Source organism: Myotis daubentonii, chromosome 6 (assembly GCF_963259705.1).
Source record: "Myotis daubentonii chromosome 6, mMyoDau2.1, whole genome shotgun sequence".
In the NCBI taxonomy this organism is placed as follows: Eukaryota; Metazoa; Chordata; class Mammalia; order Chiroptera; family Vespertilionidae; genus Myotis; species Myotis daubentonii.
The window spans coordinates 26,086,092-26,111,759 of NC_081845.1; the positions used below are offsets into that span (position 1 = coordinate 26,086,092).

Consider the following 25,668-nt stretch of genomic DNA (forward strand, 5'->3'; position numbering starts at 1 on the left):
CCTTGTAAATCATAGATAATTCAGCTTAGTCACCTGCTGTTATCTTCATTAATTGCATATTCCACACCTTATAAAATGAGAGTCTCCAAATTTAGCCTCCGTTTTTCTATAAAAAGCCCCCCAAGAAGGCATTGATAACTGTAAAAGGTACTCTGCAGATGAAAAGAAAAATAGATTTCTTAAACAAAAATGTAAATACTTCCTTTTCCCCTTAAAAACTCTCTGTAAAGTAAAATTGTATTCTCAATTTTGCAGTCAACTAAGCAATGAGTCACAGCTGTTACTTAAGTTAAAATAAACAGGCAATTTATAAAAAATGTCAAAATTCATTATTTAGCCTTTACTAAATAATTCAAAGTTAGCTCTGCCTAATAGATTTGATATAAACACTAGGAAGCATCACGTGTCTGCATGCCACTCTACACACTCGCTTGGGCAGGGAAGGGTAAGGAAAAGAGAGGACATCAATTGCTTAAATAGAACTAGGACCATGGAATATTCTTCAGGAATAAAAATGAAATATGTACTGATACATGCTACAATGCTACGTGATGACTCTTGAAAACATTACACTAAGTGAAAGAAGCCGGTCACAAAAGCTCACATATTATATGATCCCATTTATTTATAGGAAATGTCCAGAATAGACCAGCCTACAGACAGAGAGAGGCCGATTAGTTGCCTAGAGCTGGGGGATGGGAGTTGGGGAGTGATGGCTAAAGGGTGTGGGGTTTCTTTGGGAAGGGGGTTGATGACAATGTTCTAAAATGGATTGTGGCGATTGTTGCACAATTGTGAATGTACTAACCACCATTAAATGGTGCACCTTAAATGGGTGAACTACAGATGTGTGAAATTATCTCTCAATAAATCTCTTAGAAAAAAATAAAGAATAAAGATAGCCAAGAAATTTAGAAAGCACTCGAGTCTAGCCCATGTCCCCACCCATTTTCTTCCTCTCCTCAATCACCTTCCCTTCCTCTTCTACTCCCCTCGCGCCAGCCTGTTAGACTTGGTGGGGTGACTCAGAGGTTTGGGCATCCCTGGAGAGGTGAGGCCAAGAAAGGAGGACAGCTCAAGGCTCCCTCCAAGCATGACTGTGGTCCATCTACTTCCTCCAGGGGCGGTACTAGGCCACCTTCTCGGTGTAAGGGACTGACTAACCCCTGGCTGGGCCCCGACCCAAACCTCGCTTGGAGCTCTCTGCCCACCGGAGTGCCAACAAGCAAGCCGAGTTCAGGGTCGCCAGTGCGTGCCCACCGCCCACCAGGAGAAGAGACTCCCTCCTGCCCTTCACTGGATGCACCCATGGGTGCAGGCTCTCGCTCACCCCCTCCCAGGAGGAGAGCTGTCTGCAGAACCCGCTCCCAGTGCGGGCGGGGCCTTGGGAGAGATTCCCGAACCGGTTCCACCAGAAACCGCGCCAGCCTGCTGCCCGGTCCTTCTCCCACCCCCAACACCTCTGCCTGCCTGTGCATTGAAAACTCGGGCGGAGGGCGGGGCGGGCGCCAAAGAAAGCCGAACCCCAGCGGCCCCGCAGCCAGTCTCCAGCCTCGCCCCTGCGGAAGGGACCCAGCAGGGGGGAGACCCCGGCGGCTGCTGCCAGGGCTGGGAGTCGGGTCCCTGGAGGGCACAGGTCTCCTCCGGCCCAGGCCCGGCGGCGGCCGGCGGACGCGGGTCTCCGCACTGCGCTGCGGGAGGCGGGGCGCGCGGCCGCGGGGCGGGACTCGGGACCTCGGCGGCCAGCACCGCGCACACCAGCCTCCTGCCCGGACCCGCGCCGCCCATGGCCGAGGTGCTGGAGCCGGGGCCCGGGACGGCCGAGGGCGCGGAGGCCCCGGCGGTGGAGACGCCGGGCTGGCAGGTCCCGGAGGACTCGGGCGCCCAGGTAGGAGCCTCCCGCGGCACGAAGGGTGCGGGCCGGGCCGGGCCGGGCCGGGCCGGGGGGCCGGGGAGGCCGTCTTCGAGCTGATTTGTGGTGAGGCCGGAGAGTCCCACATACTTAAGGGAAAAGTACAATTTTAAAATGGTCTGAGCCCCGAACAAACGGGAAGATCCTGTCGGTGAGCCCCAGCCCCCGGTAATGGCCACCTCTCAATTCCTTTGCTTTGCGGGCGGGGAAAAATGCATCAACCTTTTCCCACAGCCCGAGGTGGGGCCCCCCGGGCCGAGGGGCCCTTAGAGATGCTTGTTCTTAACTTGGGCTGACTTCCCACCCCCACCCCCCTCCCCTCGGCCCACCCCCGCAGCCCGGTGTGCGGGGCCTGGGCTGAAAAAGTGCAGAACCACAGGATGGGAGCCGAGGGGGAGGGGCCCGGCCCGGCCCGGTGGAGCCAGAACCTGCGGCCCAACCCAAGTGGGGCGCAGCCCCTAAACAGGACCCAAATCCAGGCCCCGGTACTGTTGCACCTCGCGCCCTGCCTTTTTAGAATGGCTTCCTCCAGCTTTCTGTCCCATTTTAGCCCGAAAGTTACGAGATCCGACACTATGGACCAGCCAAGTGGGTCAGCACCTCCGTGGAGTCAAGGGACTGGGATTCTGCCGTCCAGACTGGCTTTACCAGGCTGACCAGCTACGTTCAAGGCAAAAACGAGAAAGGTGAAGGCAGTTTTCCTTGTAATTGTATTTGGTGGTTGAGTCCCCCGGCTTATTCTCGAGTTTTAGCTTATGAAAGCAATACAACTTAGAACAGAAAAATAACCAGGTCAACAAAGACTTACTGTTTTTTTCAGCCCCTCATCCTTGACTGTGTTCCTCTGGATGAGCTGGGCCTCTGTCACTAGTGCTAAGGCCCTTTTGTGGCTGATGCTGGACTGGTGGGTGAGAGACACCGGGAGGCAGGTCAGCAGGAGGAACACAAGATCCAGAGTCTCCAGACTGAGCCCCTGGTTCTGGCTCTGAGGTTACTTATATTCCGGCAGGTCACTTGGCCAATGGGGCTTCAGCTTCTGAATTGTAAAAATAAAGAATGACTGGACGATGTGATCTCTGATCTTCCCTGCTGTCCCTAAACCTTTAGAATTTAGTAACCAAAAATATTAATAGCACAGAAAGCGCTTACTGTGGGCAGTGGATAATTGAGTCATTTTGGTCTTACTTTTTAATGATGGAAATTATCTTAAAGGTAAATACAGGGTGGGGCAAAAGTAAGATTACAGTTGTTTGCGAGGAAAATAATACAATAGTCAATAATACAAGAATAAACTCTGTTTTGCATACTCACAACTGTAACACTACTTCTGCCTCCCCTTGTATTTATGCCAGTAGCATAAAGTAAATCGAGACACTCAGATCACAAAATAGTAGGTGAAGTTTAAAAAGTGGTGCTAAACTCCCTACCTTTGCTTTCACGGTCTCCTTTGTGTTTAAATATGTATATTTTTATGGCACAGAGATGAAAATAAAGATGACAGCTCCAGTGATGAGCTACGTGGAGCCGGGTTCGGGTCCTTTTAGCGAGTCTACCATTACCATCTCCCTGTATATCCCCTCCGAGCAGCAATCTGATCCGCCGAGGCCTTCAGAGTCAGATGTCTTCATTGAAGACAGAGCCGCAATGACTGTGTTTGTGCGGTAAGTGGTAGGTAATTTATAGCCCTGCAGACTGCTAGTTTCACTGTCCTGCACTCTGTTTAGCGCTGATGCAATTTCAGTAGGCTTTTCACCCTTCCACAGAAACAGGCCTAATGCACTTTTGTGGCGTTTTCCCACTGGCTTATTTCATCTAGATTACCAAGGGTCTGTTGCAAAATCTAATCAGTTCAGTTAATACAGAGTCTGTTGCATACCTTCCACAAAGCAGACGCAATGCAAATTATTTCCCCCCCCTCCCCCAAAAGCATACGCTTACCGGCCATCTAGTTAAGCCCGAACAAAAATACCTTAACTCCCAACTTCTAGGTCCTGATAACCCCCAGCTCTTTCCTTCTGTTCCCCAGCACAAGGGATGGCTGCTGCCTCCTGCGGTTATTCCCTCTGCTAGTTTACGGGTGCATTTTTACTTTTTCAGAATTCTAATACCTGTTGCACTCATTTCTTGTATTAAATTCTCCGTTGAAATTTTATCACAGTACATGATAATAGTCTCATGTTGGAATCCCTTTAGTAGTCCCTTTCTCTCCCTCCTTTTACTACCAACCTGTTACAGGAATCAGTGTCTCTGCTTCCTCACCTCCCACGCACACCTCAAATCACCACCGTCTGCTACAGCCCACACCATCTCCATGGAACTGCTCTTGCCACCTTCCACAGTGCACCTCCATTTGTTACATAACAGTCCCTTCCCCGGGTCCCCCGCAGCCTTTGCGTGCTGACCAGTCTGTTCCCTGATACTTGTCCATCCTATAACTCAGAGTGTTGCTGTATTGTCATTCTTCTCCTCCTCGTCACTCCTCACCCCCAGAATCACTGTTGATGCCTGTTATTGATGCTCATGTCATAGCAGGCTTGCTCTGGGTGATCTGTTCACAATGCCTCAAATATCTGTGTCTAATGACTCTCAAGTTTAATGTCTCCAGCCCGAGTTCCCTACTTGTTGGACATTTCCATGTGGGGTAGGGGTGGGGCTCAAACTGAACAGCTCTAAAAACAAGCCTTTCCCCGATTCCCAGCCTGCGTGGGCAGTGACCTTACAGTGCCTGTGTCAGTCAGGGCCGCCGCATCCTGACAGCCTGGCGAGCAAGGACCTCCATGGCCATCACCCGCACGCTCTTCCCTGACAACTGGTCTCCAGATCTGGCCCCTTCCCCTCAGAAAGGGTCGTGATTCTGCTCCCATCTCTCCATCCTCATGGTTACTTCCTCATGGTTATGGGGACCACACCTAAGTCATACTTTGCTGAACCCAGTGCCTGACAAGGTAGAGGCTCCCATGTCTACTGATCTCAGATCTTGACTATTCCACTTCAGTAGCTTCCCAGCTCCTCTCTGTGCCCACCGGTCTCTTCCTCTCTTGCCCCCCACTGGAACTCGTGCTTTTCTTATGACGACGGCAACAAAAGCCCCAACCTGTTACTCCATTCAAAAGTCTTTGTTGGTTTCTTCTTGCTTTAGGGCAGTGGTTTTCAACCTTCTGGCCCTTTAAATACAGTTCCTCATGTTGTGGTGACCCCCAACCATAAAATTATTTTCCTTGCTACTTCATAACTGTAATTTTGTTACTGTTATGAATCGTAATGTAAATATCTGATATGCAGGATGTATTTTCATTGTTACAAATTGAACATAATTAAAGCATAGTGATTAATCACAAAAGCAATACGTAATTATATATGTGTTTTCCGGTGGTCTTAGGCGACCCCTGTGAAAGGGTCGTTTGACCCCCAAAGGGGTCACGACCCACAGGTTGAGAACCGCTGCTCTAGGACTTAGAATGGCACCTAGGCTGTGATAACTTTCTCTGTCCATATCCTTCAGGTCCAAGCAAGGCAGGTGTGTGGGGGGAGGCTTGGTCTGTTTGTGTACGGAATAGAGCATGGATAGATCATTGTAGAACAATATATATTCAGAGAACAGAAGGTGACTTCTAATTAGGGGCTTCAAGATTTGATTTCACCGAAGAAGTAGGACCTGAAAACAAATTTCCTGTAGGCAGAACATACCAAGAGTTGGCTATTATTAAAGAAAATAACAATTTAAAAGACAAAATATTTCTTAACACGTGATTCAGAATTATCAGTCAACATGCTGAAAATTATAGAACAGTTTTATCAATTTATCTTCAATGTTTTATATACAGGTGTGCTCATAGATTCCTACACTTATTCAACAAGGATTGAAACGAGACTGCATGCCAGGAATGATTCTAGGTGCCTGACATTGTTGAGTAAAATAGACATGTTTGGTTTGTGCCCGTGAGAGCTTACATCTTATCTGAAGAAGGGTAGGACTGACCCTTATCCTTCCCATTGGCACACTGATAATAAAACTTATGCTAAAGAAGGCGTATTAGGAACATATTTGGTTCCCTGTGTTTCCTATTCTTAACCTTCAAAATCAAATTCATCATGTTTACATGTCAGCAACTCAGCTAAGTCTGTGTCCTGTCAGGATTTAATCTCAGGATATTTTTGCTTCTTTACTTTAAAATCTATGCTTTAAATTTTACTCTTTTTCCCCACTTAAAAAAAATCTTTTAAAAAAATATGTTTTTATTGATTTTAGAGAAAGAGAAAGTGAGAGGGAGAGAAACAGTTGGTTGGCTGCCTCCTGCACCCCCCGCCCATCCCCTTACTGGGGATTGAGCCCAAAACCCACGTATGTGCCCTGACCCGGAATTGAACAGGCCACCTCTCAGTGCACAGGATGATGCCCAACCAACTGAGCCACACTGGCCAGAGCTTTTTCCTCACTTTCCCAGCTCCTGCTTTTCTTTTTCATTTAAATATTTTGGCTGTCTGTTCTTTCCCATCCCCAAACCTCCCATGTATCTCACTCAGACCTGACAAAGTTACTTTTCTGCTCAAACATCCTTTTAAGAATAATCTCCAAAGGTCTTAGGATGATGATATACAAGGTTCTTCCTTCCGGCTGAGCCCACGCTGTGCCTCACTGTGAAAACACTTTGCAGTTTGCGACTTCTGTTCTTTTTCGTATCCCTCCCCTTTCTCTGCCCAGCAAAACACTCTACATTCCAGACCCAACTCAGTTCACAGCCCTGATCTTGATTTAATCATGTACTCAGTGTCCCTACGCACTTTGGTCTTGTCTCTGTTAAATCTCTTCCCAAGCTATAGAGAGGGAGCTACCAAAATGTTTGTCTCTTGCTTCAGACTGTAAGTCAATAGGGTCAAAACTACATTCATCCATCAATTAGTGCCTGTCCTTTGCCCAAGGAGAGGAAGAAAGGCAAAATGTTCTAGAGAAAATTGCAAGTCTGGAAGGGAGGCTTCTAAGTGGCTTTCAGTGTGGTACTCTGGCCAGCAGCAGCAGCATTGGGAGCTAGTTAGAAACCGTACGGACTCTCAGACCCCCTCCCAGACCTCCTGAATCTGCATGTTAGCAAGGTTCGTGTGCACATTGAAGTTTGAGGAGCAGAGTTAGAGGACGGGAAGTGTGAATTCTGTATCTACCTGCCAGCAGATGGGCCGGATCCCTGCTCCTGGTTCTCCCCCCTCAGTATGCGGAGGTGACACTGAGACTGGGAACTAGAGGGAGGGAATGCTGGGTTCAGGGGCTGAGCAGGTGGAGCTTTGAAACTCGGCTTTATCCAACTTCATTGTATCAGCTCTTGCTTTTCTTTTCAGACCGACAGCGCCGGTACTAAAACCATTCATGGTTGTCTACGTTCTCCTTTGTAGGTCTTTCGATGGATTCTCTAGCGCCCAAAAGAATCAAGAACAACTTTTGACATTAGCAAGCGTTTTGAGGGAAGAAGGAAAAGTTTTCGATGAAAAGGTTTACTACACTGCAGGCTACAACAGTCCTTTCAATTTGCTTAATAGAAATAATGAAGTGTGGTTGATTCAGAAAAATGAACCCTCCAAAGAAAATGAATGAGAAAATGAAAAGAAATAGCATCGCCAGGGGCTGAGCTTTAATATAGACATCAACACACCTAGAAGTAAAATGTGTGTCTAGTATCTTCTCCTTGAGAGTACACATATGACTTGAGCCTATTTCCAATGTGCCTTTTTAATGCTTGAAGCTTTATCAAGATACACAGATAATAGGGGACAACATTCTATGAACATGGAAATGGTCATAGTCCTGGTGGTCTTTAATTCTATGAGGCTCCAGAGAAATACCATGTTACTTCCCCTTCTCTGTATCATAACCATGTTGCTTTTTTCTACTGGATCCGTGTCAATTGGATGTTACCTCCTCCAGACAGTAGCAATAAAAATGTTAAAGATTTACCTTGTGTGGCACTACTGGACTGTCCAGCTTAGAGAGGTGAAGTTAGGGTTGGACACAAAGAATTGAACTGTCTTTTGCAGCCGCTGTTACATTCTGTTGATTCCTCCTCCCCATCTGCCCAGATCACAGAGTACCCAAAAGTTTTGATAATATTTTGTGGCAAAGATTAAACTTATAAGATTAGGGACTTCCTATCCAATTTTGATATTCAGTAAAGGTATGTTTTTCCTGAACAAATGTATACAAACATATAATTTTAAAATTCACTTGAATTTTTAAATGATTTCAGGTAGTCTTTCTGGAGGTCATGTAAAAATGACTAATAAAAGACTGGGATGCCCCAAAATTAAGGAGGTTGACATTATCACCTGTGTTGGAAACTGCTTGTCCTGGGAAGATGTCACATTCAGGTGCCTAGAAGCCTGTTGGGGGGAGGGCATTAGCTTTGCTGTGGGATCCTGGGGGATGACGGTTGCAAGTTGGACCTCAGTAACTTCCAATAATTAGAGCTGCCCATGAATGACACTTGTTCCATTTCCCAGCACTGGGTGGTTTAAGTGGGGACCACATGATCATTACATAGGAGATCTGAGTATCCAATGGTTCGGAGGGTGGTGCCAGAGGTTGCTTAAGGTCCCTTCAACACCAACATCATATACTATCCCTTAAAATTGATGTCCCTAATCTGGATACAATCGACTAACATACCTACAGTTAGCTACGGATTGTCTTCTAGGTGTATCATCCCAAGTGGTTTACCTGAATTACCAAATTCAATGCTGTGTGCCACGTGGCATCATCTGTTTTACAGACGAGGACACTGAGGCACAGATGTTAGGTCACATGCCTCAGATGAAACTAAGGACAGAGGCTGATTGGAGCCCAGGCAGCTGACTCCTCGGTCCATGCTGTTAAACCGCTATGCCCCACTGGCAGGTAGCAGTCAAGAGTGGGCTAGGACCGTCTTGGAGGTGTTCTTGCATATTACATGCATAATCATTATGATGATAACTTCAGACATACCTTTTAGACTGTAATTTTTGATAGAAAACAAGCTAGATTTCTGTTTCTGGAATTATTATGGGTATAAATTTTAAAATCCCAGGCAATTATTTTCCAAAGGTATCTGTTTACATTGACTGTTGATTCTTTGCATGTTTATGCTTGCCAAAAAGACACAAAAATTCTTTTTTAACTCATTTGCCATCCCCAACTAGAGACTACCTTCTAGCCCTCCTGACGAATGTCCACAATACCAGCCTCTATTGGTAAGAGGTAACTATTTCTAACACTTCCCCTACAGTCCTATATAAAATAGGCATCTCTTATGCAATAAATCCCACTTTACATAAGCACATTCCTGGTCACTCAGATATTGTTGGAATCTGAAACATGTTCAATAAAAAATCAATTTCATACTAAAGTCCAGGTATCCCATTTTCCCTTCCTCTCCCATAATGCATAAACCAAAACATTTTCCAGCACTGATCAATCCGAGAGTAATTTTCATGGCAGTGAGTCAGTTATTGTAATGATGTAGGTGGCATGATTACAAGGTATCCCTTATGTCAACTTTCCTTTTGAGATTTTTATTCTCGTATCTGTAGGAAATTCATGTCTAGACTTTTACTTAAGCTAAACTTTCTACCTTTGCTGTTGGGCTAATTCGTGCTCCACCGATTAGCCCCTTTCCTTTCCTCGTCAGGCTCTCCCTCTCCACACACTCTCATCACTCTGACCACAACCCACCAGTGGAATGTGTAGCTTGTAAACAAGGCTAAGAACCAAGCCAAGTTACAGCATTCCTCTTCTTAAAAACCTTTGTTATTCCCCAACACTACAAAACAAATCCTAATTTTTTAAAATGACATCCCAGGCCCTCTACATTCTTATTGCAGGTGACCATTCTAGTATCATGTCCCACTCTATTTTACTAGAGACTTCTTTTAGCTTCACTAAACTTCCTCTAAACACTTTGCCTCTGTGTCCTTGCTCAGGTTGTTTCTTCAGTCTGGAATGACTTTCTTCTGCCAACTCCCTACGCTTGGTGAGATCCTCCTCATCTGTGAAGTCTTAGCTCAGGTTCACCACAGCCAATGCCTTCCCCATCCTCTTAGTCAGGAGCCATGACATCTTCCTCTGAGAACCATCTCTCTCACCTGCAAAGTCAGTGAAAAATACTTACCCAGTGAGCCTGGAGGTGGACAGCCCAAGGTGTTCTCACTGGACCAGGCTCCTCTGCCTTCCACACCCTGTGGCTTCCATCCTTATTGGTGCTTCAGTTTGCAAGAGCACTGTTCCTCCTCCAGCTTCCCATCCGCTCTAGGAGAAGAGGGGGGAGGAAGCCACAAGAGGGATGGCACCTGCATGAGGAAAGCAACTTCCCAGACAACAGTGGGGCGAGGGGTCTGGTATGCCAGCCGGGTGCATCGCCAGCCTGAACCAATTCCAGGTGTTCTGTTCGTAAAGAGAACACATGCCAGCTGGGGTCCCGGCAGGATTTGCCCTGAATGTTCTTCCCTTTCCTCTGCTCCCACACTGACCTGTTTTACAGGATAGTCCATTGTCGATGCCTCTCTTCACTAGGTTTGAAGTTCCTTAATGATATCTCATCCACATTTTTCTATCTTAGAACTTCCTCATCCTCATCTAGGACATGAGATGTATTTACTAAAGGGCTTTTTTTTTTCTTTCTTCATTGCTGAACACACACTACAGATGTGCTCTAGTCTTTGTTCTGTAACTAAAGGTGGGCCTGTGTGGAAGGTAGTTTAAAGCAACTCACTGAAAGAAACTAGATTATAGTAACTGAATAGCTTATTACAGAAAAAAGAGACCTCAAAAATCAGGTCCATGCTTTATCCAAAACTACCCCCCCCCAACAATATCCTAATAGCTGCCAAAGTAAAGTATCCTACCTTGTTCATCTCAGGACAGAATCTCAGCAATACACGTAATTATTCATATTCACCTAATGGACAGAAAACACATTAAGACAGACCCAATAAAGCCAATCTCCAGCTTCACCTGTCCTCCCAGGAGGCCACCAGAGCTGGGTGTGGTGGTGGGTGGGGAGTAAGATAGATACAGAAACACCACCTTTCTTTCTTATCATTGTGATTCTCCACAAACACATAGACTCATCCACACACGAGAAGCAATGGTTTCAATCAGTATTCTTCAAAAACAGGAGGGCAGAAATCAGACCGAAGTTGAGACTGCTTCCAACGGACAATCCAAGTAGGTATTTCTTTCTCTCCCAACTTCTAGAAAAACTACAGTGGAAATCATTTAGGCCTGGAGCTTCCGTCTATGACGATCTGGCACTTAAGGTCTCATGGTAGAAGGAAGGGTCAAGTCTACCCTCACTGAGTTTTTAGTATGATCTGATCCGTTAATTGTAGCTGGCCCTGAGGAATATAGCAGTAAAGCTAAAGATGCCCTATGGTTCAGGAAGGAATCTAGATTCTTGTTTCCCTGTATGTCATCCATGCCTGGACGCCATTCTTGCATCTCTCCACATCACATCATCTGTACTATTAGTCAATACATTATTCGTATTTTATTCAAAAGTCCCTGGGACATCGTTTAGAGTTTTTTCCAGATGTCCTTTGAGATGGCACAATCCAGAGTCTGGGATGTTCTAACTCCTCTCTGTTGGGTCCCACCTCCCACGGGCACCGTCTGGTTTTCACTGCTCTTCTGTTTGCATCCAGCAAAGCACTCAGCAGCTCTGCAGATTACTCAAAAACCCATGTACTCACAAAAAGAAATAATGTTCAAATATTTCCTTTGCAATTGTTTTATTCAAAGCAAATTAAAAAACCTAATATATTTTCCTTTAAAAAGGGTTTTTTTTAAAAAAATATATTTTATTGATTTTTTTACAGAGAGGAAGGGAGAGGGATAGAGAGTTAGAAACATTGATCAGCTGCCTCCTGCACACCTCCCACTGGGGATGTGCCAGCAACCAAGGCACATGCCCTTGACCGGAATCGAACCTGGGACCTTTCAGTCCACAGGCCTATGCTCTATCCACTGAGCCAAACTGGTTAGGGCTAAAAATGGGGTTTTTAAAAAATAGTTTTATATTAGTGTTGACGTTGCTTATCTTATCCTCAACATATTTGATTTGTATATTAAGTTAAAGTTCTCTGATAGCCATGTACATTCTAATCTTTTCTAGGTATCTATGAGATTTCATATCCAAAAGCCAACACTACTTTTCTAAAATTAAGAAGAAAAAAAGTCCTTGTTCCCAATGTAGTAGACAATTGCTCCAACAGGTAAAAAAATCCTTTGCTTTTGGCCAAATGTCAGGTCTTGATTTCTGTTGTGTGAAACAAAGTGTTTTTTGTTTTTTTCAGAGAATGGAAATAGCCTTAACTCTTTAGGGTTGGTTTTCTTGTGTGTGTGTGTGTGTTTTTTTTTTGTCTCAAAGATGTGTCTAAAGTGGGTATCTGAACATTATGATGACTTGGCCTGTGTGGTCCAACTTTGAGATGATATTTTCACATCAGGGAAGATGACATTAGGCAGCTGTCTTGTATGTAATCCAAGCATCTCAGCGTTGCCACCTTAGGTCCCTCCAATGAAGAAGACAAGACTCCGATTTTATTTCACCAACAAATAAAGTACATGGCAATCAGGAGGGCGTGGGGGGGGAGGGGTCACAAGAACATGACATAAAAATAAATACTTTACACACGTTTTCCCATGTCTAAAAGTGTTAACATTCTAACTGAAGAAGATTGGAAGGTAATTACCTAACTCAATTATTTATAAAAAATATAAACACACACAAACCACGTGATGCAAAAAAAAATCTTTTTAATCTAAAAACTCATTCCCCAGGGCTAATTCATTGCCAAGCCCTACCAATTTTTATCAGTTTATTAGACTAACAAGAGCTATTCAGCATTTTCGTCAAAGTAAGATAATATATAATAGATTTCGATAAACCTTTCTCAGTGAGGATATGATACTGCAGGCAGTTCAAGGAAAAATAGCCATAACTTTTTCTTTGGTGTAACCAAAAGGATATCCAAAAGTTAGCAAATGTTGACGTTTCAAGTGATAAGAAATTGCCAAATGGACGTTTAAACTCTGGTAAAAACAGCTGTACAAGGAAAAGCTCCACCCACAGTTCTGTAGTGCAAGTTTTCAAATTTCATTCTGAAAAATAAGTTTATTTCATAAGCAGGAAACAAATTGCAGCAGTGTATCACTCGCTCCTCTGCCTTCTCTCACCCTCTCTGCATGTGCACACCCTCATTTCAGTTCTCGAAGGTCCCCGCTATAAAGGAGGAAATTCATTAAAAAATTACCCACGTTTCTAACAATCGGGCTGAGAGTTGTGTCTGTGGCTGCACGGCAGCAGGCTCCGACTACAGCGTTGTCCCTTCCACATGTTTGTCATTTTTACAAAAAAGAAACAAAGCCTTTTTTCCCCCAGAAAAAAGTACCTGAACCCATTAGTCACTTAGCCCTTTCCCCACCTTTCTGGTTAGCCACGAAAGCACACCTGTGCATATACCCATGCGTTCTGTGCACTCAGAACCAGCAAATCTACCACCTCGTTCTCGAAGTCATGGTCCTCTCCCTTCTGGAACACACTCATTTCCACACATACTTTCAAAGCATCGCCACCTAGTCCAGAAGCTTCCATTACTCTACCTGTGTCTTTTTCTCCTCATATATCTGCACATGTTGTGTGTCTGTGTATTTTTCTTAAACATAAAAAGTGTTCAAAATGCACACATACACACCTATTCACACACACCCAACATTTAACAAAAAAAAAAAAAGAAAAATCTTCCCCAGGAAGCACTTTCAGAAGTTAAGCTTCTACTTGCTTTTAAGCCACAGGGCGAGTGCCAAGTGAGTCCTAAGTGACCCGCATCCACTGCAGGCATGGCAGTGCCCGGGTCCACAGCACACACACGGGTGGGATCCCTGGGCAGACAGGGAAGGGTTCCTCGGGCTCCCTAGAGCGATGGGTTGTGCATCTCCCCCACGTCACCTGGGAGATCCCATCCTTGCCCCTAACTTGCTTCCCTCAGAGGACCCCCGCACTCTTCCGACGGGCCCCTGCCCTGGGCACTGGTTGTCCCATCTGCGGGGCCACATGGCAGGCCGCTCCCATCCATGTCATCCCCCACCAGTCCGTCCAGGGAACAGCCCCTTGCAGCGCCCAGGACACGGCGAGCCCTGGTGTCCACAGGCTCCGTGGCCTCCCCTTCGCCTTCCGAGATGACGGTCATGGGGCTGCTCTGGATCCGGTTCCGCAGGCTGTACCTGCTGCTGGCTGCGGAAGGTGGGGTTCGACTGCGGCCGTACCTGGGGCCGGAAAAGGACAGACTCCGAGGCATCAAGCCTTCATTCCTGGCCCACTCCTCCTGGGCCCTTCTGTTCTTGCTTGGGGAACAGCTGGACGGGCTGTCAGGAGCGTCTGGCGCGGGCTCCGACCTTGACCTCTGGAACCTAGGGTCTGTGTTCTTGAGCATCTCGGCTGCGGACATGCGGGCACTGGTGTCTGACCGACTCCCCTTTTTCAGCAGCAGAGCTTTGAAGTTGTCACTGCTGGTGCTGCTCTTGCGGACACTTCTCTGAATCGATCCCACCTGCTTTGGGGAGGCCAGGCTGGGGGCAGCACCGGTGGGCGTCACTGGCGGGGAGGGAGAATGGTTTCTGGTGTGATCGTCCTCTGAATCTTTACGGCCAAGGACTTTCCTCTTGGATCTGAGATTTAATAACATTAAGATAAAGGTTAATTCCAAATGGGCCACTGGATGTCAGCCACAACCACCATGCTTATCTTACTGCACATTCAGGTCACCATCTATGTAAACCTCCACACACCCATGCACAAGAATAGTTCATTGTATTTACCATGTGTGCCCATGACCCCGCTATCATTATTAACTGATGGCCTCTCTTCTTTAAACTCCACCCTCACTGGATTATTTTGAAACAAATCTCAGACATAATAACTGGATAGGACCATTACTAAAGTTTTTAATAACTGTCATTTCTAATTTAATTCTCCTACATTGGACTGATCCTGACTGGATTTCATGGTGCTGGCAATGAAAAGGCCTAACAGCCAATTTCCAGAATACCCTACCCCCTCTACCGAGAAGAGCCCCCACCCAGGTTCTAGAACAATTCTACAAGAGTTTGACATAAAACCAGTCTTCCTTGGCTCTTACTGGACCATGTGTCAACTCCTAGAAGTCCAATGGTCCAGAAAATAAAAGCGAACCTCCCACGCCATGTCCTGTTTCGTGACTCATGTCAGAGAACTTCTAGCTGATCAGGAAAATGTGGGGCTGTGGGGAGAGTATGAGAGAGGAGGGGCCTTCAGGGAGAGTGAAATGTTTCCTGCAGGTATTTCTTGTCCTCAGTCGCTAAGAACCTCCCTGTTCCATGTGTTTTCTGCTGAGAGTGAGTCAGAGATAATAAAGCAGATGAGCCAAGTGGCCCCTTGCTGGTCTTTTCATAACAACAACTCAGTGTGCCAGGAATCCGTTAGCCAAGTACAGGTGGACTTGCTTTAAGGAAACGTGGTACATCTAATGAATAAAGATGCAGGAATATTTATTTTTCTGCTATAAAATTCTAGAATATGCAGCAGGGAAAGGTTGAGAGGATGCCATCTGTACACACAGATCAAGGGTCGAACCTGAGCACTACCAACTTCTAGCTGTGTGACCTTGGGCCATTACTCATCTATACCGCACCTCGGTGTTCATACTTGTAAAATGGGGATGATGGTATCAGCCTCACAGGTTTGTGAGGATTCCACGAAGTAAAGAATCTGGGGAGTCACATGGACCTGGGTGCACTCCCAGTGCTTAAAGCGACCTTGTTCAGTTACCTTGGGCAGCTTAAAATTTCTGGTCTGTTTCCTATATGGAAAAGGGGAATGACAGCAGATAGCACATAATTTAGCGATCAAGATGGATGCAATATCAGCCATAAAATGTCAGGCACAGAGAAGGTGCTTAATAAACCTTTGAGTGTCACTTAGGAAAATATAATTTCCCTTCCTGCCTCTAAGTCAGGCTTCAGTGCTGTTTTCATGTGATCTGCACAGCAAGGCATGGGGGAGGGTGGGCCATGATGGCTGTCCTGGGTTTGATGCTCCCAGGGTCCTGTCCCTGCTTCTGGCCAAAAAGGAGCCACCAAAGTGGAAAAGAGGAAGTAGTAAGGACACAATTCAGAGGCTGAAAGGTGGCCAGACCTGATGTGGCACCAGCCCCTTTGGGAATGCAGAGACTGCATATGATATCTAGGTTCAATGGTTCTGCTCAGCTGTCAATAAAAGCAATGTTCTAGACCAGTGGTTCTCAACCTTCCTAATGCCGCGACCCTTTCATACAGTTCCTCATGTTGTGGTGACCCCCAATTTCATTGTTACAAATTGAACATAATTAAAGCATAGTGATTAATCACAAAAACAGTATGTAATTATATATGTGTTTTCCGATGGTCAGGCGACCCCTGTGAAAGGGTCATTGGACCCCCAAATGGGTCGCGACCCACAGGTTGAGAACCGCTGTTCTAGAGTAAGTTAATGAGCGATGGACAGAAACCGTAGAAATACTAACATCTCCGAATTGTAGAGCTGGAAAAGACTTCAGACGGTTTGGTCTGACCAAAGAAGGTGCCTGAGGTCTAAAGAGTGAAGTCACACGGCTGAATACAAGAACTGGGACCTGATGGAGTATTTTCCCATTTATAGCACATGGCTCCACAATTTCTACAGGTTGCCCCTCCAAAAGCGGCTTTGCCCATCCCATTTTTGCAGGTACTGGTTTGTGATGTCATTTTTTTGTTTGGTTTTTCAACAAAGAGGATGGGCCGAGTGCCACACAACACCCCACAGCTATCCCTGATTAAAGCTATGGCCTTTAACTGCAGATTCAGAATTAAGAGAAGGGGTGGGAATTTATAAAAAGTAGTGTTGTTTTTCAAGAACAGCTGTCCTCTAAAATGAGAATTAAGTCTAAACATTTGAATTCTCTGCTTTTATATTGTGTGTGTATTTTTAAAGAAGATGGCTGTAAAAGGTGCTTAAACAGTTAACTCTGGCTTGAAAACTAATTACTTCAATGAATATAAAAATTTCACACCTCAACTGGTGTGCTACATGTTCCATCTGGCTTCCAATCTGAAGGGAATTTATTTGCATTCTAAAACTTGAAAGCTGTGTTTCAATTTAGATATTCTTTACTTTGAACTATTAGCTTAGGTACTGAAGGGGATATAAAATAAAGCCCTAAAAATCACAAACTTTAGGTGGATTTGGATTATGTCTGCTAATATACTGTCTGTGTTAAAATAAAAACCAGCACATGTCCTTGGCTTTCTCTTTACAATCCTATCCTACGTGGCCTTTAGGGCTACCATGCACACACAGGATAATTCAGACAGGCCAATTCCTACATCTGCTGTAGACATAATTACGCTCTAGATATAATTCTCTAGTAGGAGAAACCTCAAATTTTTCAGGGCCTCAAGAAGGTTGCTAAAATAAAATATAGAGAAGATCTTTGGCATATTTTTAGGAAAAGCATGTTGTAATTTGGGCCCACAACAGTTGGGTTCTCACTGAGACCAAGTATTTAGTACACAGAGCGGCCAAGCAACACATCTCCTTGTGGACTGCTGTTATAAATACATACGCCTGTAGTTAGCAACCCAGTGCATTCCATACTAAACGAAAGCCGTCGAGTCTTGGAACAACTTCCAAACAGTTAAATACCAATTGGTTTCATTTACTTCAGAAAATATTGAGTGCTTATTATGTATCTAGCATGGTTAGTATTAGAAAGAGCTGTGTAAGCCTCTAGATGTGCCATTAAAGTTGATTTCAAAGATTGCATCATTGTTCGTTTCCCTGTTTCGAGAAATAATTTGGTAACTAGCTACCTTTTTATTCCTAATGATATCAAAGAGAACAGTCAGACAAGGAACAGTCTGTGGGGTCTTTTGGGATATTATACCAATACTAGAGCCAACAGGTAAAAAATATAATTCTTCACAAACACCTTAATTTGCCAGCTTGTTTTTCTCTCTCTCCCAAATTAGGTGTTTATGTGTTGCATGAGGAATTTCAGGTAGGGACAGCCCTATGCTTTTCATCGCATGCAATAATTTTTTTTATATTCCAAGAATTGGGAAAATGGTCATACACAAGGTTAGTCCCACAATCAGGATTTTTTGTTTCCAGGGCGGAAAAAAGGAACCTTGATTCAGGACAATACAAGACTTTGGAAGGATAGGGCATGTGTAAGAGTGATCTGAAAATACTGTGGTGAAGAAGTCTAGGACGAAGCAAAGGTTTTATAGAGGAAGTACTTGCACATATACAATCTTAATAGTTTTTACAATGTCACTGTTGTGAGAGTACTTGGCTGTTTACAACCAGAAAAACGAGGCAATAAATAAAACTTTTAGTGTTAAGTTCTTTTAAAAATATTTATTCTTTATTTTTTCAAACTCAGTAGTAATCTCTGATGCCAGTAGGTGGCACTAGCAGCATACAGTAAAGCAAGTAGATTTAATTCCTTTTGCTCTTGCTTAAAAAAGATGTACTCTCTTATTGAAACACGTAAGCAGCCGAAGAAATTGCACTATAAATTCGTTTTCTCTGTAAAATAAACAACAACAATGCTGTGCCATTAGGAAGTTCCTGTCCTGTAGTGCTAGTCTGTGCATCTCACGTCCACAGAACACAGCCTTCCTCCCCTGGACTGGACCAGGGCTGCTCTAATCCAACTCCTAAATACCCTGTCATATGACTGACACATTGCATTCCTGGCCAGCAAGAGCAGTGCTGACCAGAGGCATCATACTGAGTCTCTGATCCCCATGTCATCATAAAAATTAGTGGAACACAGTAAAACAGAAACTGGAGTCTGAGGAAATAAAAATATAGAAACACCTGAAAATAAATCAAGTTAATGAAAATAATCCAGTTAATGAAACCTAATTGGGTGATAGAAGAAACCTCAAGAAAGGAATATAAATTGAGGAACCATTTGGAAGAGGGGGACTCAAAAAGGAGAAGGAAATATGAGGAGTTTTGGGGTACCTGTGAATAGCTGCGAAGAGGTCTTCTGTGGTCCGGGGTCTACTGGGGGTCATCACCTCATCACTCCCTTCTTCCTTAAGGAAGTCAAAGACCTCTGGGGAAGAGCCAGCCGCGTCGGACTCCGGCACCCGGGCTATGGAGAAGCAAGCAGCAAACACGAGATTCACAAGTGACTTGAATTTCAGTCTTTCGCCAAGCTCCCAGTACGCTTCCCTGTCATTCCTGACAACGTGAGAACCACAGGGACGGGCAATGGGGTTTGATATTTTATAAATACGGGGAGCATGCTAGCTAAAGCTCTTTCTTTTGTGTTCAAGTCTAGATCTCCCAATGAAGCTCTTAAATCGTGTTGTAACATTACTTTGTGGCTCTCCGGAAGGGAGAGTACTCAGTGCTATTTAATACCCAGCCTGCTGCAGACCACCACCCCCTCCACCCCTCTATTCTCTGTCCTTCTGTAAGCTCTACCCTTAGATCTAGATTTTTTTTAACATTTCACACAATGCCAAGCTAGTAACCTAAGTGTGAGGCAGCGTAGGAAACCGACTGCTGGCTCTAACGTGCACACGCACCAGTCCTGTCTGCCTCGGCTGCACATGGTCGGAGAGGAACAAGAGAGAAAACCAGACTCACGCCCTGGGTCCTGCAGAGCCGGGCAGCGCTCCTCCGCATGGCCCCCGTGGTCCACGCTGTTCTCGGTGCCTGGTTCCTCCTGCTTGGGGGCTGGCGAGGCGCTGGGCTGCACCATGGGGGCATTGGCTTCCCTTCTGCCTGGGGACGTGGATCCTGCAGCTCCTCCCTCAAGAACCGAGCTGCCGGAGGAGTCGGTCTCATCAGAACCAGCCAGGGCTGCACCAGTCTCGTTGGCCTCTCCCCTCGTCGGGCTGGGCACTGCTCCACTCACGTTCTCTGCTGGCTCCACTGTGAAATCTCTCTGCGGAGGTGGCACCACCAGGAACAGTTTGGGCTTCTTGGAAATGGGGGGTGGCTTCTTGCTGGGCGAAGGTCCGGGGGACCTCTGGAGCGGGGCGGTCCCGGGGCCCGGCCCGGCCTCCGCCTCCCCGGCACTGCCCGGGCTGCGGCTCGGGCGGCCACGCTCGGCTGCACCGTCCCGGTGACCCTGACTCATGATCTTGGCAGGAGTCGGAAGCGGGCTTGTCACGGAGGCAGGCTGGCTTTCACTCTCCATTTCATTTATGCTATTTCGGGATTTCAGCAAGGCAGATGGCTTTAAATGATACTGGGGCACCGGCGGAGTTCGTTTTTCCTGAGATGCTGGTTCAGATAGCGGTGCTCCCTGGGTTCCTGAGTTCCTTCTCACCGGCCTGAGCTGCACCGTCTGCAGGGCCTCGGCGGTGATCAGGGGCAGGGGAGGCCTGCCGCCCTCCTCCGTGGTCCCCGGCGGTCTGCAGGCCTCCTGGGGGGAGGTTGGCTGGCTAGATTTTTTGAATGAAGGCCTGGCATCTTTCATCAATTTGGGGTCGAGTGGCGGGGCAGGAGGAGGGACCGAGGAGGGTAAAGACGGTGGAGGGGGTAGCACGGGGGCAGGTGAGTCCAGAAGGGGGCTCCGGGCGGTGGGGGGAGGAGGAAAGCCTGCATCAGGAGAACAGAAGGGAGTGAGAACCTCTGGGGGCGGAGGGGGGAACAGGGGAGACCGAGGCAGAGGGCCCTCGGGGGAGTCTGCTGAAGGCGGCGGAGGCGGGAGGAAAGGAGACTTGTCCGCACGACATGGAGATGAAGGAGAGGGGAGAGAAGGGGCAGCAGGCAGAGAGGCCGGCGCCGAGTCCAGCCTCTTCACCGTCCCGCCTCCCTCCGTGGACGTATTAGAGGACAGGGACGTGGACGACGAGGAGATGGAGAGCGAAGACACCAGGGAGGACTTCCTCTCTGGAACCTTGGGCTTGGGCTTGCCCTTCCCATTGGCGGGTGGCATGGCCTTTAAAAACACAGGCACGGGGGTGAGCGCGGTGGGCGTGTTGGACTGGCTGGAATACCCGCTGGACGGGGAGGTGACTCGGTGGGCCTTCTCGGGCGACGTGGTCTTTCGTTTGACGGAGCCGCCGGGCAGGTGGGGCGCCGCGGCCCTGCACCCCTCCGGGGCGTGTTGGCCCGGCCCGTTGCCAGTTGGCACCCCGCTGCCAGCCGCACGGCCCCCGCCGGGGCTCGCAGGGTCGTCCTGCAGGCCCGTGTAGTCGATGTAGTAGCCCCACGGGTCTGTGTACTCGGACTTGACGCTGCTCGTGTCGCTCTGGGACGGGGTGACCCCGCCCGGCGCGCAGCCGTGGGGCGCGGTGGCGGAAGCCAGGCTGCTGCCCCCGCTGACGGTGCTCTGGCTGCGGGAGCGCGGCAGCCACGGCTCCTCCAGGTCGCTGCAGGGGCTCTGCGAGGGCGACAGGCCGCCCTGGCCCCGGAGGCTCAGCTGCAGCGAGTGCTGGAGGGAGGCGATCAGGCTCTCGTTGAGCACCTGCCCGTTGGCCTGGCCGATCTTCTTGGGGACCCTGCGCAGCGAGTCCGTCCGGGAGGGGGGCAGGGGCGGCTTCTTTGCTTTCTTCAAGGAGATGTTTCGAGAATGGGATTTGTCCCCCTGGTTCTTCGGAGCTCTTCCATCAAAAACATTGACCACGCTGTGCCTGGGGTTCCCAAAGCCATTGCTGCTGTTGCTGCTGCACAGACTCCCCGGCCCAGCATCAGGGTGCACAGATGCGTAGTAGCCATCGTGGTCCTCTGAATACAGAGACCTGGCGCCCTCTCTGTGGCACGTGTGGTCCAAACTGCAGCTGCTCATGTTACTTCCAGGAGTGGAGCAACCAGGAGTCGCCACGTGAGGCTTCAGGGGGGATGCCCGCCCGCTCCCCGAGGCACTGTATTCCCAGGGCTCCCCATCACCATGCCCCCCGCCTCCCGAGTAACTGGGCTCGCTCTTGCCGTCCACGTCCTGGGGGTGGGCTGGGAAGTTCGGGTTCCTTCTACAGGTATAGGCCATGGCTTGGGACCCGTTCTCCTGGTTTGCTGGGGTGTTGAGGGAGACTGCCGAGTCACAGAGGGCCAGAAGCGTGGCTGCCCTGGGCGGGTGGGGGTCGAAAGCCTGCGAGACGATGGTGGAGGGGCCCTCACTCCAGGTACCACCGGGAGACGGGCGGTCACCTTCACCAGAGTGCCTGGGCAGCAGGTGGTCTCTGGATCTCACCTTTGTGTGGGAAGAGGAGCTGGTCATTCTACTGTCCAGCTGCCCCAAACTCTGAGCAGTCTGAATAGCAATAACCTCTGAGGAGGAGGAGAGGGTGGCGTTGGGGATGACGCTGGTGCTGTACGTCCCGTGGGGAGACACCACGCACGCTGGGCTTGCTCTGTTTTCATTCTCAAAGTGCCTCAGCTCCTGAGACTTGGGCCTAAAAAGCTTTCCGGTCCTTGAGGCACCTCCTAACTGCCCTGGGTTTTGGAACGTGCCATCCAGGTCTTGCACAGGGCCCGGGGCGCACGGCCGGGGCTCCAGGGACTGAACGCTGGCCCGCGCTCCGGATCGGGGGAGGCTGTGGAAACCCGCATCGGTGTTGAGGCGAGAGGGGAACACGATGCCCGCAGAATCGCTCAGCACGGACATGTTCCCGGAGGAGCCTGAGAAGTGGCTCATCTGGGCGGCGATGCCCTGCCCCTTCTGGGCCCTGATTCTCCGCATGGAAGGCGGCACGACCTTCACCTCCTCCGTCTGACAGCTGGAGTCCCGGGTTTCTGAGCGCTGCCCCGCAAAGTGGCAGCCGCCAAGCCTTCCTAGTGTGGAGCAGTGGTCGGGGGCGTACACCGAGTGACCACCAACACCATCCTGGCCGGTGCCAGAGGCTGCAGATAAAGCAGAAGGAGGCTTGTTACCTAAAACTCGGTCTCTTAGTTCATCACCTGAACCCTCACCTCTTTCTGAATCCGCTGTATTTAACATAACACACACACAAACTTCTCTATTTCATCTATTTTCTTTTCTCCCATAGGCACCTGAATTTAAATAGTTACCAAATAGCTCCTAAAATAAAAGTACTTATTATGAATTTCATGTACTTAATTTGTACTTCCAAATCCTCCTATAGATTTAGGTTCTGCATATGGAATTCTTAGGTGCTCCCTTTGAGATTAAGGCTGAGAGCTCTGTGGAAGGTTTACTTTTCAAGTAACCTTTCGGTTTTGTAAAGATTTCAAAGTAGCCAGTCACCTATGAGGCGCCTGCCCAGAGCATCTGTCTGTCACGCAGAGACTGACTTTTCCAAAGACAGATGAATGTAGCAGTTCAACAACAGGGCTCCAAAGATACCATTTATGAAGGATATGGGTATAAAACAGTGTTAATTTCTGTGGCAGAAGAAAATCCTAAGAAAAAGAAAAATGATTTATAGGCCCATCTGTGTTTCAAACATTTCTATTATCCAACTCAAGCCATTATCATCTGTCTGTCAGTGACATTCAAAATTCAACAGCAATCTGTTGTGTGCTGGTAGGGAAAAAGCAGCGGGAACTGATCCAGTGAGCGTTTCCTCAAATTAGCGTTATTCATTTCTTGGAGCTTTACAAAAAGAAAAAAGCATAAGGAAGGCCAAACAGAGAGGGAAGTGGAGGAGAAAACACCTCAAATGTAGATAACAGTTAGATTTCAAGTACCTAGGAAAGAAGAGAAGCTTTAAAAAAAAATCGTGAAGGCAAAATGTACAGAGAAAAAAATCAATTCATGCAGAGTAATCATTAGGACAAATTAAGTCTTGAAAATTAGTAGCAAAACCACAGTTCTCTCTGGACAGTTCTCACCGGGCAAGGACCCGAAAAGAGCTCAAGGAGGGGCTTGCTGAGTGATGCTGGTTGGGCCCCCACCAGCACCACTGCTCACCGGCAAGCACACTGGTGGTGATGGGATTCTGGAGCCCTCCCTCCACACCCCACATTAATCCCCGAGTGCAACTAAAGCCTTGTGCTCATCCAAACAGCAAAGCACTTAACTAAAATGGCAGCAATGTTCCTGGTACAAACCACAAGAAGATGTCACCCTGTGGAGGCAGGCACCCAGCACAAAGCCCTTCCCTTCACTGTGCTGATGGAGAATCATTGTTGTACTCGTATCTCTACCCAACAGGATCCATTTCCTTCTCTTTCCCCTCTGCCAAGTATCCCCTCACTAAAGATACACACAAACTCACACACGCACACTCACACACGCACACTCACACATATGCATATGAGGTTCTCCCTTAGAAAGAGCAGGAGCAAGCAAGAGGGCAGGAACAGAAGAAAAATCCACTTTGAGGAAAGAGAAACAAAAGGCACACGTTTTGCCATTTGGTACAAGTATAGAAGGTGGGAGCCTGGCTTATATGGCTCTATCAGTTTGTACCAGTTTGATTCCAAACATTCAAGATACCTATTCTACTCAATGATGGTATTTAATATCCTTTCTCTCCCCTCACCCCCAAAAAATTATAGTAGTTTTTTCATGGGATCAATGGTAGATTTTTAACTGTCTCTAAGGCCCATAATGTCCTGCTTATTTCAGGTTACAATTTTGAACGTGAAACCATTCTAGGCTTCTGAAAATGGGAATATAGCCACTTCTTCCCCATCTACAGCCAAGTACGATTTTCTTATTAAGATAACCCTATTTTTCCAAAGACCTTTAAAAATGGAAAAACTCGTATATATTTTACAGAGAGGCCACCAAAATTCTATTCCCGAAACAGGTCCTCCAATATTTTCACACTACAAAAAGTGTCACAATATTACAGATTCAGATGCTACATTGATTAGAATTAAAGAACAAAACCAGACTACAACAAGAGAATTATAAACAATCAGATGCTGCTAAAAATATTGATGGGATTTATCTGATTTAAAAATATAGTGTAAAGAAATAGAGGGAGAACCAAGATGGCGGCATAGGTTAACGCCGGAGTTTGCTGCCTTGAACAACTACTTCAAAAGTGAAACTAAAAGACGGAACGGACATCACCCAGAACCACAGCAACGCTGGCTGAGTGGAAGTCCTACAACTAGGAGGAAAGAGAAACGCATACGGACACTCAGAGGAGGCGCAGTGCTGAAGTCAAATTCTGAGGTGCGGAGTGCGCGGAGCGGGCTGGCGGCGGAGGGCGTGGTTGGCGTTTTTAATCGGGAGGGAGTCGCAGACTCTGAGTTCCAGATACGGGCGAGTCTTTAGGGACCCAGACTCAAACGGGAGAAGTGCGGCTGTCTGGCTTCGGTCAGAGTGAGTGCAGCTTTCTCTCCGAGGTTTGCAGCGGTCGCTGGGACTCAGAGAGGCAGAGCCCCTGGGGACAGGACTGAGAGCCGCCATAACTGCTCTCTCTGGCCCGCCCTGTTGATCCCGTGAGACCCACCCGCCCCGCCCAAGCCCTGCACAAAGGCATTTGCTGGATAGCCTCAGGCAAAGGCTAGATTAGCACCTCCCTAGAGGACAGAAGTTCTCTCACTGCAGACACAGCTAATTTTCACAGCCACTTGGCCTGGAGGTCAAACCCTCCCTGGTATTAGCTACAACAATCAAGGCTTAACTACAAGACTGTGCACAAAGACCACTAGGGGGTGCACCAAGAAAGCATAACAAAATGCGGAGACAAAGAAATAGGACAAAATTGTCAATGGAAGATATAGAGTTCAGAACCTCACTTTTAAGGTCTCTCAAGAACTGTTTAGAAGCCGCCGATAAACTTAATGAGATCTACA

The 25,668-nt window shown here is 47.4% G+C and overlaps 2 protein-coding genes across 11 annotated transcripts in view; one reads left to right on the forward strand and one right to left on the reverse strand.

Annotated features, from left to right (window-relative positions):
* The first annotated feature begins 1,468 nt into the window (after positions 1-1,468).
* Positions 1,469-13,669, forward strand: HEBP2 (heme binding protein 2). 4 transcript variants are annotated; one of them, XM_059700469.1, is made up of 5 exons: positions 1,469-1,888; positions 2,463-2,598; positions 3,393-3,573; positions 10,995-11,096; positions 12,043-13,669. In XM_059700469.1, exons 1-5 carry the CDS (start codon positions 1,787-1,789, stop codon positions 12,050-12,052), a joined length of 531 nt encoding a protein of 176 aa, XP_059556452.1. In that variant the 5' UTR covers positions 1,469-1,786; the 3' UTR covers positions 12,053-13,669. The 4 variants fall into 4 exon arrangements, with proteins under 4 accessions (XP_059556452.1, XP_059556450.1, XP_059556453.1 ...); XM_059700467.1 differs by lacking the exons at positions 10,995-11,096; positions 12,043-13,669 and adding an exon at positions 7,244-7,855; XM_059700470.1 differs by lacking the exons at positions 10,995-11,096; positions 12,043-13,669 and adding an exon at positions 3,939-4,083 and having other exon boundaries at positions 1,470-1,888.
* Positions 12,670-25,668, reverse strand: part of NHSL1 (NHS like 1) — a 203,519-nt gene continuing 190,520 nt past the window's right edge. For all 7 annotated transcript variants that reach the window (XM_059700460.1, XM_059700458.1, XM_059700466.1 and 4 more), the window contains 3 exons: positions 19,591-22,794; positions 18,958-19,090; positions 12,670-14,597 (listed from right to left, as the gene is read on the reverse strand). In XM_059700460.1, coding sequence (XP_059556443.1) covers positions 13,901-14,597; positions 18,958-19,090; positions 19,591-22,794 — 4,034 coding nt within the window. In that variant the 3' untranslated portion in view covers positions 12,670-13,900. The remainder of the gene's footprint in view (positions 14,598-18,957; positions 19,091-19,590; positions 22,795-25,668) is intronic.

What these genes read in the sequence shown, in the direction of transcription:
- HEBP2 (XM_059700467.1), top strand. Translation starts at nt 1,787, where the DNA reads ATGGCCGAGGTGCTGGAGCCGGGGCCCGGGACGGCCGAGGGCGCGGAG. An exon ending in CGGAGGACTCGGGCGCCCAG is followed by an intron (nt 1,889 to 2,462) that starts GTAGGAGCCTCC and finishes GTCCCATTTTAG; the next exon opens with CCCGAAAGTTACGAGATCCG. An exon ending in GCAATGACTGTGTTTGTGCG is followed by an intron (nt 3,574 to 7,243) that starts GTAAGTGGTAGG and finishes TTTTCTTTTCAG; the next exon opens with ACCGACAGCGCCGGTACTAA.